The 16,861-nt window shown below is 43.6% G+C and overlaps 2 protein-coding genes across 4 annotated transcripts; both read right to left on the bottom strand.

Annotated features, from left to right (window-relative positions):
* Window positions 1-2,806: 2,806 nt before the first annotated feature.
* LOC119541837 (nascent polypeptide-associated complex subunit alpha) lies at window positions 2,807-14,377 on the bottom strand. Of its 3 annotated transcripts, XM_037846125.1 has the most exons (8): window positions 14,285-14,370; window positions 13,340-13,411; window positions 4,772-4,857; window positions 4,526-4,603; window positions 4,042-4,188; window positions 3,564-3,692; window positions 3,230-3,352; window positions 2,807-2,933 (listed from the first exon to the last, which is right to left on the bottom strand). In XM_037846125.1, exons 2-8 carry the CDS (start codon window positions 13,407-13,409, stop codon window positions 2,919-2,921), a joined length of 648 nt encoding a protein of 215 aa, XP_037702053.1. In that variant the 5' UTR covers window positions 13,410-13,411; window positions 14,285-14,370; the 3' UTR covers window positions 2,807-2,918. The 3 variants fall into 3 exon arrangements, with proteins under 3 accessions (XP_037702053.1, XP_037702051.1, XP_037702052.1); XM_037846123.1 differs by lacking the exon at window positions 2,807-2,933 and having other exon boundaries at window positions 3,070-3,352; window positions 14,285-14,377; XM_037846124.1 differs by lacking the exon at window positions 2,807-2,933 and having other exon boundaries at window positions 3,070-3,352; window positions 14,202-14,320.
* Window positions 4,864-11,222, bottom strand: LOC119541564 (nascent polypeptide-associated complex subunit alpha, muscle-specific form-like). Its single transcript, XM_037845653.1, has 2 exons — window positions 11,184-11,222; window positions 4,864-10,713 (listed from the first exon to the last, which is right to left on the bottom strand). Exons 1-2 carry the CDS (start codon window positions 11,220-11,222, stop codon window positions 5,893-5,895), a joined length of 4,860 nt encoding a protein of 1,619 aa, XP_037701581.1. The 3' UTR covers window positions 4,864-5,892.
* Window positions 14,378-16,861: the final 2,484 nt, after the last annotated feature.

Raw genomic sequence — 16,861 nt, 5'->3', positions numbered from 1 at the left:
GTGGGCAAGTTAACATGCCTGGAAAAACAGTAAATTATGAAGGCCAATCCAAGGAAAGTTCTACCAGCCCTCTGCTCTGGTTTAAGAAGCAGAATCTCTCCTGTGGGTTAACAAGGGCAAGCAACTGCATGGGCAAAACTCAGTCCTACAGGTGCATGAAAATGCAGTTGGAAGTCAGGTGTTCTGGAGAGGCCCTAGATTGCTCAAAGCCATCTTCAGACCCTCCTTTGCCATGGTTTCTGAAGGTTGGTTTTCTGCTAATTGACATCATGACTTACAATCATCCATGGTGTATAATCAACTGTTCACAGTACCTTCTTATAGTTGTGCATTCATCACCCTAATCTATTTTTGAACATTTTCTGAATGGCTCTCCCACACTTTTGCAGGTTAGGATTCTGAATGCAGTCATTACCCATATAATGGCGAATGTTTGGTAGTATGTAAAATGGTTAAAGAAAAACAGCATTGGAGTCATAGTGATTTCATTTAACTCATCTCTTTGGGTGTCTTCTTTCAAAATTTCCTTCCCATCCTTATCCGCCTCTCCAACCACCAGGTGTCTTTTTTATGAGTGGATAGCTATGTCATTCATTAGCTGCATTAGGAAATACAGATGGAAAAATTGTGGCAGGGAAGAAATAATTTTGGACATCTTGAAAGTGAAGATTAACCAGAGTGGTATCAAGGAAACTAATTTGAAAGAGGAAAAACAAATGTAGCTATGTCTGAAGAGTATCCATTGGAATTGGTAACTAGGTGATCTTGTTGAGAGCCATTTTAGTGGAGAGGTAGAGGTAAAAGCCAGATTACAGTGGACTAGAAAGGGAATGAATCGAGTTACATCTATCATTATAGATAAATCTTGGAAACAAAGTTGAACTGCCAAACAATTTACAGGAAGATACATCATGCACAATACAATTCCAAGTTTTCAAAGTGGCAGAATATTAATTTCTTGGATATATAAATATTATTGAGAGCATCAACTCATACACAGGAATTATAAAACATGGTAGTGGTTACACCTGAGGAGGCAGGAAAATAAGATTGAGGAAGGGTACACAGGGGCTTCTAGTGGTGCCTGTAATGTACAATTTCTTAAAAAAAAAAACTGGTTGGTAGGTACACACAGCCTCTTTTTATATGTATGTTTGAAGTATTTCCCAATAAAAAGTCTATTTTTAAGTGAATGGTAGAAACATTAGGAAGGGAATGAGAAATTGTAGCTAACTAATCCGGCCCACAGGGATATTTTTTCCCCTTTTGAATCAGAAGTCTTAGTGAATAAATTAACCTGTGCCAATTTCACATATTCCTAGTAAATGCTCTTAACAATCCTGTGTATCATTGGAGTATCAGGTCTATTTTCACAAGAGAGCTCAGAGAGATTACATGATTTCAGATGCAATTGTTAAATAGTATTGCATTTGAACATAGGCCTTTCAATCAGTTTGAGATTAACCAGGAAGGAGTAATTCCTCTTTCACAGGGAGAGGTGAGAAAATTGGAAGTTAATATGCTACATCTCTAAATTTCTCCCTGAAATTAAAATTGCTGGGTTGATCCAGATTTGGCAGGCAGGGGCCTGTCTTTAGCCTCACAAGATTTGTTCATCAGACGATCTAAGCTGTTCTACCCCAGTGAGATGGAATTATGACCATAATCCTCAGCCAGTCTTTTTTTTTTTTAAGCCAGTCCATTTTTGCTATTTCTATAGACCCTACCACATTCCTAATTGTGGGAATAATGAAAAGGTCCTGCTTTTTGGTGACCATCTTTGGGGAAGTCATTTAACCCTTTTTGGTTTTCAACTTTTACACATCTGCTAAAAGAATGTCTACTCTATCCTAGACTGAATTTAATAAAAATTAAAAGTCTAAATTTCTTAGTTCCAAAACCCTTCCATGAAGTTAGCCTATTTTATTCCCATCCTAACATATTACTTCTAGGTATATTATCACTTACTCAGTTTAGGATCCTTACCTCTAAATTTTCCAGTAGCCTTCCCATTTCCAAATGTTACTCGTCTTTCAAGTCTTCTGCTTCTTCACAAAACCATTCTGACAACCCAACCTTAGAAACTTTCTTCTCTTGACTCCTATATAGCTATTATTTAACATAAACCAGCTACTCACATGTCCCAATTTGCCAGTGTTGGTTTTTACTTATTATGCTAACACAATTATGATATCCCAATCATAACTTATTTTGTAGATGATCACTTTTTGTATTCTTTACTATGATTACTAGATAGTAATCATTCAATAAAACTTTCCTGATTGGGTTTCAAATTCTTGATGGCTTCATTCTCTGCAGTATGTTTGTACAGTGTTTAACCCGTATACAGTAGTAAAACCTCCCCTTCATGAGGTAGATTTTCATTTTCTACAAAGTGCCGTCTTCTCATCTACCTTCTCCAAGCCCTGACATGTCAAGATGTAACCAATGTGACCTGCTTCTTCTCAGGGACCAGAGAAGCTCCAACATATATTCAGAAAGACTGTAGTTCATTAAAGGGCTGATTATTAGCTAAGGAAGAATCAGGATTTGCTAAGGGTTAATATCTGGGGCAGAAATTGGAAATGAGAAACTTTATATTGTCATATTCTCTGAAGACAAGGGGTCCTAATAGATTACCAAAAACAGTAACAATTTATAAGAGGTGAAAAGGCTGAGATTTTAAGAGGGCAATCTGTGGTACTAAACTTTTCAACTGAGTTCCTAAGAGTAATTAATAAGTCTGTGTTCTCATCTCTCTAGAACCTTCACATTCTTTGAAGGAAAGAGACCAAGACCCACTGAGTTCATCCAACAAGAAGCCATAACTTTATTAATGATAGAAACAGTACAAATTTCAAACCAAGCTGAAGGTTACTCTTTTGAAACACCAAAAAAAAGTCCTCATTTTCAGATGGTTACATAGTTAATTCCTATAAGAGAAGAGAGATAATCAGATGTAGTTACAGGCAAACTGGGTGAATTCAGTTCATTAAAACCTAAGGCAAATCAGAATAGGCTTTAGAATGAGGCTTTCTAATTGGCTGATATCAAGCAGAGTAAACAAAGAAGGTTTTGGTATCTTTTTATTTCAAGATATTATTCAAAGTCAAGATGCCATCATGAACGCTGTAGGGTTCAATTCAATGATGTATCAGGCTCTTAAAAAAGTCACTCACATAATTGGTCAGGATAGAGGAAGTCAAGGAATAAAGGATTGGACACTTACCATAATAGCATTTACAATATCATTACTGTTGTTCTTCAGGGCTCGGACCGCCTTTGCTCTTGACACATTTGCTTGTGACATGACCAATTCTATGTCCTTAACTTCCACGCCTGTTTCATCAACCTAAGACAAAAGAGGAAAAAAACCCTCAATAAACCAAGGCAAGGACAACTCCAGTAATTCTTTGGCATCAGGAAGCTGATGAATCTAGTTCTTAACTAAAAAAACCCACATAACTCAGTGGGGTTTGAGAGCCTAAAACAATATAGGATTCACCTATTGATAAAAAACATATATAGAAAGGATTAAAAGCATAAAAGATTTCCTGGTATACCTCTTCCTCTTCACTCTCCTCTTGTACAGTTGGAGTCTGTGTGTTTTCTTGAATGTTTGAGACAGCTTCACCTTGTACTTTGAATTTCTCAGCAGCTGCTAGTTGCGCTTGTTGAGATAAATCCTCAATCTATAGGGCAGAGAATATAGAGATTCATTTGAGTAGACAGTCTGCAGTAATGAAAAGAAACCATATATATCATTTCTAAACTCCTGCTCTCACTCAAAACTATATTACTGTAGAAAGAGACATGGCTTAGGTTTAGAGCAGTTGTTTTCAACTGGGGGAGATACAGCACCTCAGGGGACATTAGGCAATGTCTGGAGATATTTTTGGCTATCACAACTGGGGGGTGCCATAATGCAAAATATTCTATAGTATATAGGCCAGCACCCCCACCCCCCACCCCTAAAGAATTATCTAGCCCAAAATGTCAATAGTGGTGAGGGTAAGCGACTCTCAAGAAAATTTTACTTACCTTGGCTTCCCCAAAAACTATGTAGGTATCTGAAGCTGGGCTCTTGTAGACATCTGGCTTTGTGATGACAAAGAGGATATTCTTAGATTTTCGGATAGTGACTCTAGTAACCCCTGTAACCTGTCGAAGACCCAGTTTGGACATAGCCTAAAAGAATAGAAAAGCATACCAGGTTTTCATTCTTAGAAGCAGCTTCAGGAAACAAGAACATAGTAAGACCACGTCCAAAGCAAAGCCTATACATGTGGAATCTAGTTTTTAGTAACTCAAAAACCAAATAACTCAGTGGGGTCTGAGAGCCTAAAACAAAGCTTTATGCAAGTTAAGATTAGAGAACCAGTTTCCAGGATTCCTGTGTTCTCTGCCATAATAACTCTTGTCATTTTAAACATGACCACCACTACCAAGAGTTCTACTACACGTGTTCCACTCTAAAGCTGTTTCATCAAAACCTTTAATCCTTGTTTATAACTTAAAATCTTACCTTCCGTGCCTTCTTTTCACTCCGACTCTGTTTTGCTTTACTGACTGGTTCTTCATCAATTTCAGCTGCTGCTGCCAGCTAAGGAGATACAATAGCTCTGAGTAAACTGGAACCACAATCCCCATGTCGTTTTCCCTTTATTAAGGTCACAGTTCCACATTCACAAGTCAGTTTTTCTAATCAACCCTAGTTCTCCAATGCTTCTTTGACCCTAGTGCTTTTACCAGTTAATCAGAGAACACCCACCTGGGCCTGTTGTGTGGTTGTTTGTGTAGAATCCTGTTCCTCCAGCTCTGGTACTGATTCATCACTGTCAGATTCTGTTCCAGATCCTAAGATGACAAACAGCTTTTGCTATTTAATAGTAGAGTGTAGGGAGCGGTCATCTCACCATGGCTTGCCTGAACCTCACAAAGTTATTTGTAAACCAACTGAGTTGGCTGAAGTCAGCTCCATGGCTCCTGATATAGAAACTAGTGTGTACACATTCATTAGAAGACCCAGCCCCAGAAATGAGGGGTAATAACTAGAAACAACTGAGCAGTTTACATACTCTGCTTCCTTTCCCTCAGGGTCTTTACTTCTTGGCCAGGAAAACACCAATAACCCACCGAACTCTAAAAACCCAATACCACCACAGAAAGGTTCTGGCAGACAAGGTGTCTCCAGATACATTTAAGTGAAAAAACAAAAAACAATGATGTCACATTGTGGAGGCAGGGCACTTTCCCCTCATCCTGGGTTGGGAGAGGCAAGAAGCAGTTGTGTATACACGTTTGGTCTTATTTTCAAACCACTTCACCCTAGCAATTTGATCTAATCAATATAGCTTGAAGATTCTCAGTGACGTCGACCTATAACTCTAATAATCATCTCCTCCACTAGATACTGTCTTGTGTCCGCCCTCATTTCTTCCAAACATAATTCAGATATTTTAAGTTTCCCTCAATTGAAGGGCCAAGCATCAGTAAAGATTACTGAGGGAAAAAAGCATATACCACCATCATTCTCAGGCAAGAAAAAACAGGTCTCTATACAGTTTTAAGGGTGTCCCTGGGCAACTGGTCATTACTAAGTTTAAGAAGAGAAAAGAAATTCAAATTACTCCAGATTCCCCCATATTTGTAGCAAATTCCAGGCCCAGGGACAAGGTTAGTGATGTGGTAGAGATTAGAGCAAATTAAAGGTCTGGTAGGTCTTGGTTTTCAAAGTCAGATTAGTTAGGTAAAAAAATATGGCAGACCCAGAGTTCTGTCTGGAGATCACTTGACACAAGTTGATTCACAATGAACAATCTGAGGTGATGAAAACCAAGATTTGATTTCATATCCGGAGAGCTCTTGCATGTAAAATTATCATTCTATGTTCTATGTCCAAACACAAGCAGATACATCAGAGAAAGCGGCGCATCCTAGGGTTAGTATTGGTGGGTAGACCCCAAGAGGGGTGTGGGCGACACACCATGCACACAGCAAACCAAGGCAAATACCCTTATTGTTCTTCAGAACAGGTTGCTTGGTGGAGGGGGTTGGGGCAGGGATTCCAGCAGGTTTTGGGATAGGCATGTTGACGAGGACGGACTGGAAAGGCACTCCCCCTGAGACTGGTTCCGGGGGAATCAGAGGCGGCAATTCATCCTCATCAGCAGGGGCTGGGGGCTTATGGGGTGATTCCAGCACCAGCCCAGGTGAGGACGGTGGAAGTTGCTGTTTAGGAAGCAGAGGGGGAACCGGGGAGGGAGCAAGAGGCAGAGAGACTGCTGGGGTAGGTCCTGGAGAGACAGATGCTGACCCAGCTTTAGGAAGGACTTTCTCAGAGGCAGCTGTTGCTAGAGGGATAGAGGTCTTAGACTCAGGAGCCTCCAAGGAACCCTTTGGGGAATGAACAGAATCTTTGTCCTTCACTGCAGAGACAGGGAGGACTTTGGGAGTCTTTGGAGGGGCTGGAGGCACTGAAGAAAGGGGTCCTTTATTTCCATTCTTAGCTGAGGAATCTGGGCATGTAGGAGGCGAAGCGGCAGAACCTTTCTTGGCTGGTGGACCTTTCTGGGTGGCAGCTGGGATGACTGGTCCTGGGGCAACAGGTACTTCCTGGAAAGTTGCAGGACCTTTCTTTGTAAAGGGCTCCCCTTTAGATGACTGAGGGGCAATGGTCTCCAAGGGACAGTTGACTGAAACTGGGGAAGGAGGGGCCCCTTTGGGGGAGGAAGGAGCCACAGCTGGAATAGCAGGAGTGCCTTTGGGGGATGGGGCAGCAGAGGCCTTTTGGGGGGACAGAGGAGTCTCAGCTAGGGGAATGGGGGTCCCTTTAGAAGAGGGAGGAGTTATAGCTAGGACAGTGGGGGCCTCTATAGGGGATGGAGTAGCTGGGACCCCTTTGAGAGATGGAGGAATAGCAGCCGGAGGACTGGGGTCCTCTTTAGAGGAAGGAGGAGTCATAGCTGGGATAGCAGGGGTCCCCTTGGTGGGTAGGGTAGGAGGAGACCCCTTGGTGGATGGAGGAGTCTCTGCTGGAAGATTTAGGTCCCCTTTATAGGAGAGAGGAGTTATATTTGGGGCAGCAAGGGCCTCCTGCTCCCTGGCGGGTGGGATAACAGGGGTCCTCTTTGGGGAAAGGGAAGGAGGGGGCCCCTTGGTGGGTGGGGTAGCAGGGGCGCCTTTGGTGGATGGAGGAGTCTCAGCTGGAGGATTGGGGTCCCCTTTAGAGACCCCCTTGTTGCGTGGTTTAGAGGAGGTCCCTTTGGTGGGTGGAGTAGCAGGGGTCCTCTTGGGGCATGGGGTATCTGAGGCCCCTTTGGTGGATGGAGGAGTCTCAGCTGGAGGATTAGGACCCTCTTTAGAGGAGAGAGGAGTTACAGGGTGAGTAGCAGGGGCCCATTTGGTGGGTGGGGTAGGAGGAACCCCCTTAGTAGGTGAAAGAGCCTCAGCTGGAGGACGGAGGTCCCCTTTAGAGGAGAGAGGAGTTACAGATGGGGTAGCAGGGGACTTCTTGGTGGCTAGGGTAGCAGGTGTCCCCTTAGTGGGTGGAGGAGTCTCAGCTGGAGGACTGGGGTCCCTTTTAGAGAAAGGAATTTCAGGTGGGGCAGAAGGTGACCCCTTGGTGGATGAGGTTTTGGGGACCCCCTTGGTGGGTGGAAGAATCTCAACTGGAGGAATGGAGTCCCCTTTAGAGGAGAGAGGAGTTACAAGTAGGGTAGTAGGGGCCTTCTTGGTGGTTGGGGTAGGTAGAGGAGTCTCAGCTGGAGGATTAGGGTCCCCTTTAAAGGGAGGAGTTACAGCTGGGGTAGTGGGATCCCCTTTAGGGGATGAAATAGCAGAGGTCCCCTTGGGAGATGGAAGAATCTCAGCTGAGGGATTGGGATCCCCTTTAGAGGAGGGAAGAGTTATAGCTTGGGGAGTAGGGGCTCTTTTGGGGGATGGGGTTAATAGGGTCTCTTTGGGGGAGGGAACCAGAACAGGGGTAGTAGGGGCATCTTTGGGGGATGGGAAAGCAGAGGCCCCTTTACAGGATGGAGGAGTAGGAGAATGCTTTTTGGCTGGTGAGCCTTTAGGGCCTTGAAAAGAAAGACTGGCTTCTGGAAGAAAGGGAACTTCAACTGGAGAAATAGGCAATGGGAGATTTCCAACTGGAGAATCAGGGATAGCAGGCACACTTTTAGAAACTGAAGGAGCAAGAGTCAAGGTAGTAGGGGAAGGAGCTGAACCCTTCTTGGCTGGAGGTCTTTTAGTCTGAGGAGACACACTGGTCCCTGAAGGAGATGGTGAATCAGCTAGGTAAGTTTGAGTTCCTTTGGAAGATGCAGTAACAGAAGCACCCGAGCCTTTCTCAGCTGGGTGCCCATGAGTAGAGGAAGCAGCAGGTGCCAATGCTGCTGTATGAGAAATATCATCAACTTCCTCTGCATTTGGAGGAGGCATCCCAGTTGGGGGAAGAGAGGGCAAGGGCACAGACTTGGTTATTTCAGGGGCCAGTGCCAAGGTAGCTACAGAAGTAGAAACAACCTGGGGGGATGAAATCACAGCTGGAGCCACAGGGCAAGTTACAGAGGCTGAAGGAAGCAAAGGTAGAGTGGAAGCACCTTTCTTGGCTGGCTGACTTTTAGGAGCTTCTGAAGAGACAGCTCCTTCTAGAAAAGGGATGGCTGTAGTTATAGGAATAGCAGTAGCTGTGGCAGTTGCAGGAGCTACCCCAGCAGGGGCAGCAGGATCTTTCTTATTTGGGATGTCTGTAGGAGCTGCAGAGGCACCACTTTCCAAAGAAAATGTAGCTACTGTTGGAGTAGTGGGAAAACTTTTGAGGAGCACACTAGCAGGGCCTGGGCTGGTATAAGAATCTGTCTTGATTACAGAGGCTGGGGAGTTAAGAACACCCGGAGAAGAGGTAATAGTGTTGGCTAGCTCAACTACAGGAAGAAATTTTACAGGGCTCTCCTTTGCTAAGGCAGCTTTAGGAGAAAGAGACATCTCCAGAGAAGGCAAACTCTGGGGAGAAGGGGAATCTTTAGGGGCTGCCAGAGCCAATGGCGGTAGAGTAGGGTCTTTCTTGGTGGAGAGTCCTGGCTGGTCTGGAGAAATAGGGTCTCTTACAGGACAGGCAGGTACAGTTTGGAGATCTTTCTGTGTTGGAAGTTTTACAAGTACTGAAGTGGGGAGACTTCTGGAGTCTTCAGGAACTGGCAGAGGAGGAGGAGAGACTGCTGTCCCCAGAGTGGTTAGTTCTTGAGGAGTAGGAAGCTCTTTGGGAACCACAGGTGCTATAACCAAGGTAGTATGGGAAGCTGATGAAACTGGAGAAGAGATACAAGTAGCTACCTCACAGATGGGAGGTGCTGCAGAAATTGCAGATGGGCTAGTTATCACAAGTGGTGTGGCTCCAACAAAAGAAACAGGAGCTTCTTTTAAACCTGGACTCCCTGGAGAAGCAGGAACCTGGGACACCAAAGACTGATCATGAGCAGAATCAGGAGAGTCTCTGGGAATAAGAGAAGCTGTAAGAGATAATGGAAAAGAGGTAGCTACATTTGGAGAGCCAGAAGTGCTGTCACTAGTGATGGTAGAGGGGGAAGTCAAAACCAAAGGGGAAGTCACTGGAAAAGCACCCACAACTGCAGGAACCACCTCATTTCTGGAAGGAAGGGGAGGAATTACAGATCTCTGAGAATGACCCACAGGGACAGTATCCACTGTAGGATCTGAGAGAACATAAGGGCCTGTTTGACCTGAAGGTTGGACAGGAGAACTAAAAGAACTCTCATGTAAAGGTACAAGATGAGAACCCAGAGAAGTGAGGAAAACTGGGGGCACACTGGGAGCTGCAGTCTTTTGAGAAGAGGTGGTCGTAGGAACACACTGGGTTGAAAGTGGTAAGGCAGCAGGTGGACTAAGGGACCCTTTTAAGGTGATGTTTACTGGGTTTTGTGGAGAAATCAGAGCTGAGGGAACAGGGATGCCTTTCACCTGAGAGGAAGTGATGGTTAGGGGAGCAGCGGGTGGTGTTTGAGGACACGGGGTCACTACAGATTGAACAGGGGCCAAAGGAGTTACAAAGTGGGGTGAAACATCACTGACTATACCTGGAGGACTGGGGGTACCTTTTGGGTTAGTGACTACCTGAGAGGGAACCTGAATAGAAGTCTTTGGGTCTGAGGGAGCAACGGGAGTTGAAAGAGATGTCATTAATCCTGACTCAGTGGCAACAACTGGAGGAGGCGAGGTCAGAGGGTTAGGTGGAAAAGCAGAGCTCTTCTGAACTGAGGGGGGAGCCAAGGCCACTAGAGCCAAGGGAGCTGAAGAGGAATGGGCTCCTTTCAAAGCCGGAGCTATCATGGGAGAGGCTAGAGCTAAGGCAGCTGGGGAGATGGGAGGCCCTATTAGGTCTGGTAGGAAAGTGGGGGTACCAGCAGGGGAAGGGGAACCTCCCAAAGCTAGGGCTGTCTCTAAGGATGAGTGGGGAAAAGGGACCTCAAAAGGGGTTGAGGGAGTAGGGAATGGGGAAGGCTGGTTAGCAGTTGCCAGAGGGCCTTGTTGGGGGACCAGAGAGCAAGGAGGCGGAAGGGTAGGTCCAGGCTGTTCTAAGGCAGCAGTGACACTCAAGGCTGAAGGTGTAGGAAGTATAGCTGGAGCAAAGCAAAAAAAGGGGATAAAGAAGGAAAGAGAAAGGAAAAACAAAGATGAGTTATGCAGCCCCAACTTGGTTCAACATGCCTCACAGGAAACACTGGAGTTTTTAATCTGAGAATAAAAGTCATCACAAAGGATTAGACAACTGTGACAGGCAACACCAACCTTCCACAAACATACTTCAGTGGTCAAGTGAGAATACATCCCCTCTCTCCCATCTCCCACACTTCCCAAGTTCTACCAAAATAAGTGAACTATTTTAGGGTGGGAGAACAGTCTAAGAGCAGCCTATTAGTCTCTAAATGGGAGGAAGTCCAGGAATGGGGTGGGAATAGTATGCTTTCTACCCTTTCCCGGCTGTGCCTTCCCCCTTCCCTCTTCATATGAATCCCATTCAAAGTCATTCTTTACAGGCAGCGGAATTACCACTAGAACAGCTGTGCTACCCTGTCCACCTAAGGATCATGAACTAACTGAAATAGATATTGAAAACTGGAACAAGGAAGGTAGTGAGTGGTGCTAATGATGGGGGATCAGACCTGAATGAGAAAAAGCAGGGCTTTATACCCTTGGGCCATCATGAGATCAGGAAAAATCTGACTTTGCTAAAACTTTTCGGAAGGGGTACCTGGCACAATTCAGATCTTCCTGAGGTTGAAACTTAAGAATTAAATACTAAGTCACTTAGCTTCCTTATGTCTCAGTTTATTCACCAAAAACCCAAACTCCATCATGTCTAGATTCTCCTGGGTAATGGCAGCTCTCAGACATTCAGCTAAGATGAATTAGACTCCCAGGGAGACAGCTTAGTCACAAGGGCAAGGACTATATTATAAAACTGTAACCTAACTTGTCAAACCAGACTACAGTTCTATTTTGGAAGTAGAAATTGGAGTGGAGAGAAAACTCTGGATCCCCTGAATGTGGATAAATAATTCATTTTGCCAAAGTATACCAATATTTGTCACAAGAGTAAAGCTAATAGGTTTTCTGAATGATGGAAAAAAAAATTATGCCTGTCATTCAGGAGATAACAGGATTAGACCAACAAATGCTCAACCCATAGAAGAGAGCATCAAATCAAGGGGAGAAAACAACAAATGCACAGTATCCAAATTCTCAATTCAAATACACAACCAGTAATTCTGAAGTTCTTACAGTATCCTACTGTAGAAAAGATAAGTGGCTCAACCATTTCTACCAGAACTTTGTAGGTCAAAGTCTTCCGATTACAGTGCAAATGCTTTCAAATAGATTAATTAGAATTAAAGACATGGAATGTGTTTTCCTTTGACTGGACCTCAAGACAGGATGAGACCCATATTGCTTGCTTTGAAATCATAACCAATTCCCTGCCCCAGTTTTCTCATTCATTATAAAATACATTACTTAATCATAATTATAGGCAAAATCCTGAGTGTTTACCACTACTCCCTTAATATTACAAAATCACTGTTCAAGCTCAAACTATTCAGGAATAAGTTTAACAGCACTGTCTCAGGATTGCTTTAGAGGTAAATAGCATTAGTTTTGAAACCTGAAATCAGATTTTCCAGTCATCTGATTTTGTCTCCACATCTGTAAAATTAAGTTATTCAATGACACAGATGTCCAAGGTCTTGGTTAGCACTGAAATTACAGGACCTTTAGAGATCAGTCCTTTAATTTTTTCTTTCCTTGAAGTTCAAGGATTTCATATGGCTCATTTCCTAGCTCAGAGGCCCCTCATTTCTCCTTCCTAGCAGCTGCATTAATCCTTTCCGCTGCTAAAATCAGACAGGTGAAGAGGGAGGACCTTAATGCTTTCAACAATAAACAACTCCATTTTAACTCCAAAAGGGGGCAGAAATCGCCCTTAAGTGACAGGTGGAATTAAAAAAAAAGTGAGGAGGATGGAGGTTATAGTTCAAGATTTCCTTCACTTAGTTCTGCAAAACTGACTCAATGGGGTTAAAATTTTTTTCACTACTACCTCCCCAAGTTTTCTATAGAGAGGTGTTTTCACCAGAACTCAACTTGCCTTCACACTGTACTGTATGCCCATTAATTTCAAAACTGAAGAGCAGCCAAAAGAAGGCTTTATTTCAATCCCAGGGTTCCAGACAAGCTGTTGGTGCAGGCACTATTCCAGCACACTAGAAACATTTCAACACCAATCCACAGAACAAGGTAACCGACCTCAGAGGGCCCAGTAAGACATTAACCACTAGTATGCATCTCATTCAGACATGTGATGAAGGCACAATGCCAAGCACTGCTATCCAAAACCTTGATGCAACTTGCTGGCTGGAACTTCACAAAAGATCAGGTCTCCTTGGCCTGTGTGTCATCCAGTTCCAAAAGGCAAGAATCACTGAGCCCCCTCTCCCCTCAGTTTTCCTCTGTGAAGTAGAGGTTTCATAGCAGAGCTCCCTTTGAGGCAACTGGCATAAACAGCAAATCTGGCTAGGGCACTTTTAATGTCCCCAAATGTTAAAGATACTATTTTTTACTCCATCCCCCTAATGCAGCTCCTCCAGAGTAGGAGTTAACCTTCTCGTCTCCCCTTCCCGGTAAAGCTGCAGCCCATATTCTCTAATGAATCGCGTTAATTCTCTGAAACGCAGACACGTATTCCCTTGGTCGTTTTACTCACCAAATACCTTAAGGCCGATCTTAAAATCCTAATAACGACAAAGGGGCTAGAGGAACCTACCTGTCTCAGCCTGGGGCTGTGGCAACTCCTGCTCTGTAGCAGGGACGGTTTCTGTGGCTTCACCGGGCATTTCTGAAGGAAGGGAATAAAAAGGTCTGAATTGACTGGATCCATCTTCCTGCCTAACCCAGAGTCAAGTATTCTTAAAAACTCTGCGGAAGGCCGTTAAGAAAAACATCAGGGGGCTTGGGGACAATCTTCCCTAAAGTAACTGGGAATGCGTGAGAAATATGACGTGACCCTCACATCTCTGATGAAACGAATCACCACCTCTCACTGCGTCCCTTCACTCCGCAGAGCGCAGACTTCCCAGTGTCCAGGGTTCATTTTATTCCACACTCCAAAATCCCCTAAGCCAGCAATCACCACTGCGTTCTCAACCCAAGGGCGAGGATCCCGGTCTGGCTCCCAACCAGGGGAGACATAAGACGCTATCTCAAGCCTCATTTCCCCTTCTTCCATTCACAATGCCTGGGCTGGAGGCCCCGGGACTCCCATTTGCCAACTTTCGGGAGCCAGGAGGGGCGGGGAAATAGGGTGCCTAAGTTCTCCACACTCGCTTGTCACAATTAAGAATGGTGGGTGTGTGTGTGTGTGTGGGGGGAGGCGTTCCAAGGCTGTGACCCCTTAACCTCCTCCGGATTCTCGTGAAGCGGCTCTCAACCTCAGACGCACTCGGCTAACGCCCGCAACACAGCAACGCTCCTACCTCCCCAGTCCTGGATTCTGCGCTCGGCCACCGGCCTTCTGCCCTGCTTTTGCCAGGACACCAACCTCAGACCCCATTTTGAACGGAGGCCTCAAGGCAACACTTCCCAGGGCCGAGTAGGGCCCCGGTGGCCCCATGGAGCCTTCGGCTCACCTTAACTCAGTCCCTGCGGCGGCCCAGCCCCCAAAGAAAGCGGATGACTGCGGATAGAAAGAAACGGCGCAGACGGCACTTACTGTGCGGTAAGCGCGGAACCAAGATGGCGGCAGAAAGAGAGGGAGCAGGAGCGTAACCCACGCCTGCTGCAGAAGGAAGCCTGGCCCGGAGTGGGCGGGATCAGGATCCGATTCCGGGTTAGGAGGTGCCGGCAGCCACTTCCTTTAACCAGTGACTCGTCCGGTTGTCCCCAGGACGGGGCTGGTGATGAGCTTTAAATAAGGGTAAGCACAGAACAGCACGCGCTGGCCAAGCAGTTGCTCCGATAGCCGACCTCCTCCCACCCCTTAAGTCGGGGCTTTTTTTGGTATCTGCATTTAAACCATAAAGAGAGAACCAATCTCTGCTTCCCGGTTGCCAAAGGAGTCACAGCGGTATTAAAGGGACCTCCCGATGAACGTTTCTCAACTAACGCAGGAAAATACGAGACATTAATATCGAATGCCACAGAGATTGCATTCACGCCATTGGGATGTGGCAGTGGCCAAGGTTAACTCCCAATTCTTTTTATTTTTGAAACACGATTTAGGTCTGTGTTGAAATTATGCATTCTTTGGGTGGACCTCAGTTGACAGTGGAAGAGAGACGTGAAGCCAACCTATTCATAATTTGCCACCTTCTACAGTTTGAGTTACAGTTTGGTACATTAAGGTTTGTAGAGCCGTCTCCCTTTACTAGTAATATCTCCCTCCAGTTTATAAGGCTACAGGTTCTCCTCCCTAGAAAAGAACATAGACACACACACCATTCTTTTCTTTCTCGTTATTCTGGAGACTTTTTAGATCTGAAACTCTAGGAGTCCAGGACTCCACATTAAGAACTCATGCTTTATACAGTAGGATTCTTGAATGATAGTGTGGGTATTTTTGACATTCTTTTCAGAGAGGAGATAATGTTAGTGATTAAGAACATGGACTCTGAGGCCAGACTCCTATGTCACCTAAGAGTAACCTTAGGTAATTTAATTAACCTAGTTATGCCTCAGTTTCTCGTCTGTAAAATGTGGATAATAGCTACTTATAAGATTAAGAATATTAGATAGGTAATATATGTATAGCCCTTAAAAAGTATTGTTACTATTAAAATTGTAGCTAGAACTTCTTCCTCAGCAAATAAGTGATCTGGAAGATTTTTAGTGCAATCCATTTCAGAAGAGGGTCAGAAATAACTAATTATCTTTTTAGACAAAACAACATTTTGACTATTCTCCTTTCTTCCCCCAGCAATCTCACTGATTTTTTTCTGTCTCTGTTGCAATCATTAGCCAAGGATTTTATTTTTTCTTTGGATTTCTTTATAAATTGGGCAAGTTTGGAGATGGAAGTCATTTCTGCATGCTCTTTATATCCACAATCCTAATATATTGGGGAATTGGCAAATCAGGGGAAAGGGAAGTCAATAGTGTTTGCATGTTTCTGCTGTCTTCAAGAATCAAACATTTATTCTTTTTCATGAGCACATGTTCTGTAATTAATAATTTTATGGGCTAGTAAACCAGCTTTTATCCAAGGTCTTTAATATCAAAGCATTAAAATGTGTTAATGCTAGACATATTTATATAACCATAATGAAAGCTTAAAGCATCTTTTGTTGAAAGCATAATACCATCTTTCCACTCTCATTCTTGAGTTCTTATGATGGACTAGGAACTGATGAGTCCTTAGTAATTACCTGTATTCAGGAATTTTAATTGACCTACTGTTTTTAGAACCAGAAGAGTGAACAGTATAATAAACAGAAGCTCAAATAGTGAGCCATTTTGTACAATAGCCTTTAATATTTTTTAAAAAAACTTACAAAAGAGAAAGGAATGCAAGGCATTTCAGTGAATTGGCATTAAGATGTTTTATATAAACCAAAAGATAAAATTAAAAGACTATATAGAAGAAACAATGTTAAAGGAAGTACAAAGGAAGGAAAATTTTAAGTCACAGGAAAGCACTGGCCTAATAGCTTGCTTCTTAATGTTTCTGAGAAGGTAGAATGTAAATTAGAACCACTGCTTTGTTTAGAGTGGTTTTAAAACCAGGCAAGCAAAATCTGACACAGACTCTATCACACAAAACCAAACACTGAAGAAATGAAAGTTTAAGTATTCTATCTAAATATATAAAAACTTTTTTGACAAATAGAGCAGGTTTCATGTTGGTGAAGATGGTTATTTTTTCTAAGCTGCTTTTTTATGACAAATCCAACTGCTCTCTGAGGGAAGAAGTTAGGAGCTACAATTCCAAAAGTTGTAAAAAACACTATATTAAGCCCTAATATTGTTTATGTAGTAACTAATATCTTTTGAATTGAAGTTTTGCTAAGTTTAGATTCCTTGTTTAAAATGAGTTTTAAAATACGGGCAGTGGGGTGTTGCCTAATCAATAAGAACATTAGTAAGCAAAATTAGGAAGTGACTGGATATACACTCCAGGTATAATTTACTTAAGGGACTAAGAATTAAAGACAAAGCCCTCACTCATTCAGAAATTGGAGGCTACAGTGAGCTGAGAGGAAAATCTTGGGTATATTACTGCTTACCTCTATTTATAGCAACTGGTTGAACAGTATTTATATATCAGAAACCTTAGAATTATCTTTGTATATTA

Source organism: Choloepus didactylus, chromosome 8, assembly GCF_015220235.1.
Source record: "Choloepus didactylus isolate mChoDid1 chromosome 8, mChoDid1.pri, whole genome shotgun sequence".
Lineage (NCBI taxonomy): Eukaryota > Metazoa > Chordata > Mammalia > Pilosa > Megalonychidae > Choloepus > Choloepus didactylus.
The sequence above is the reverse complement of the archived record's forward strand: the minus strand, read 5'-3'. Positions and strand labels throughout refer to the sequence as shown.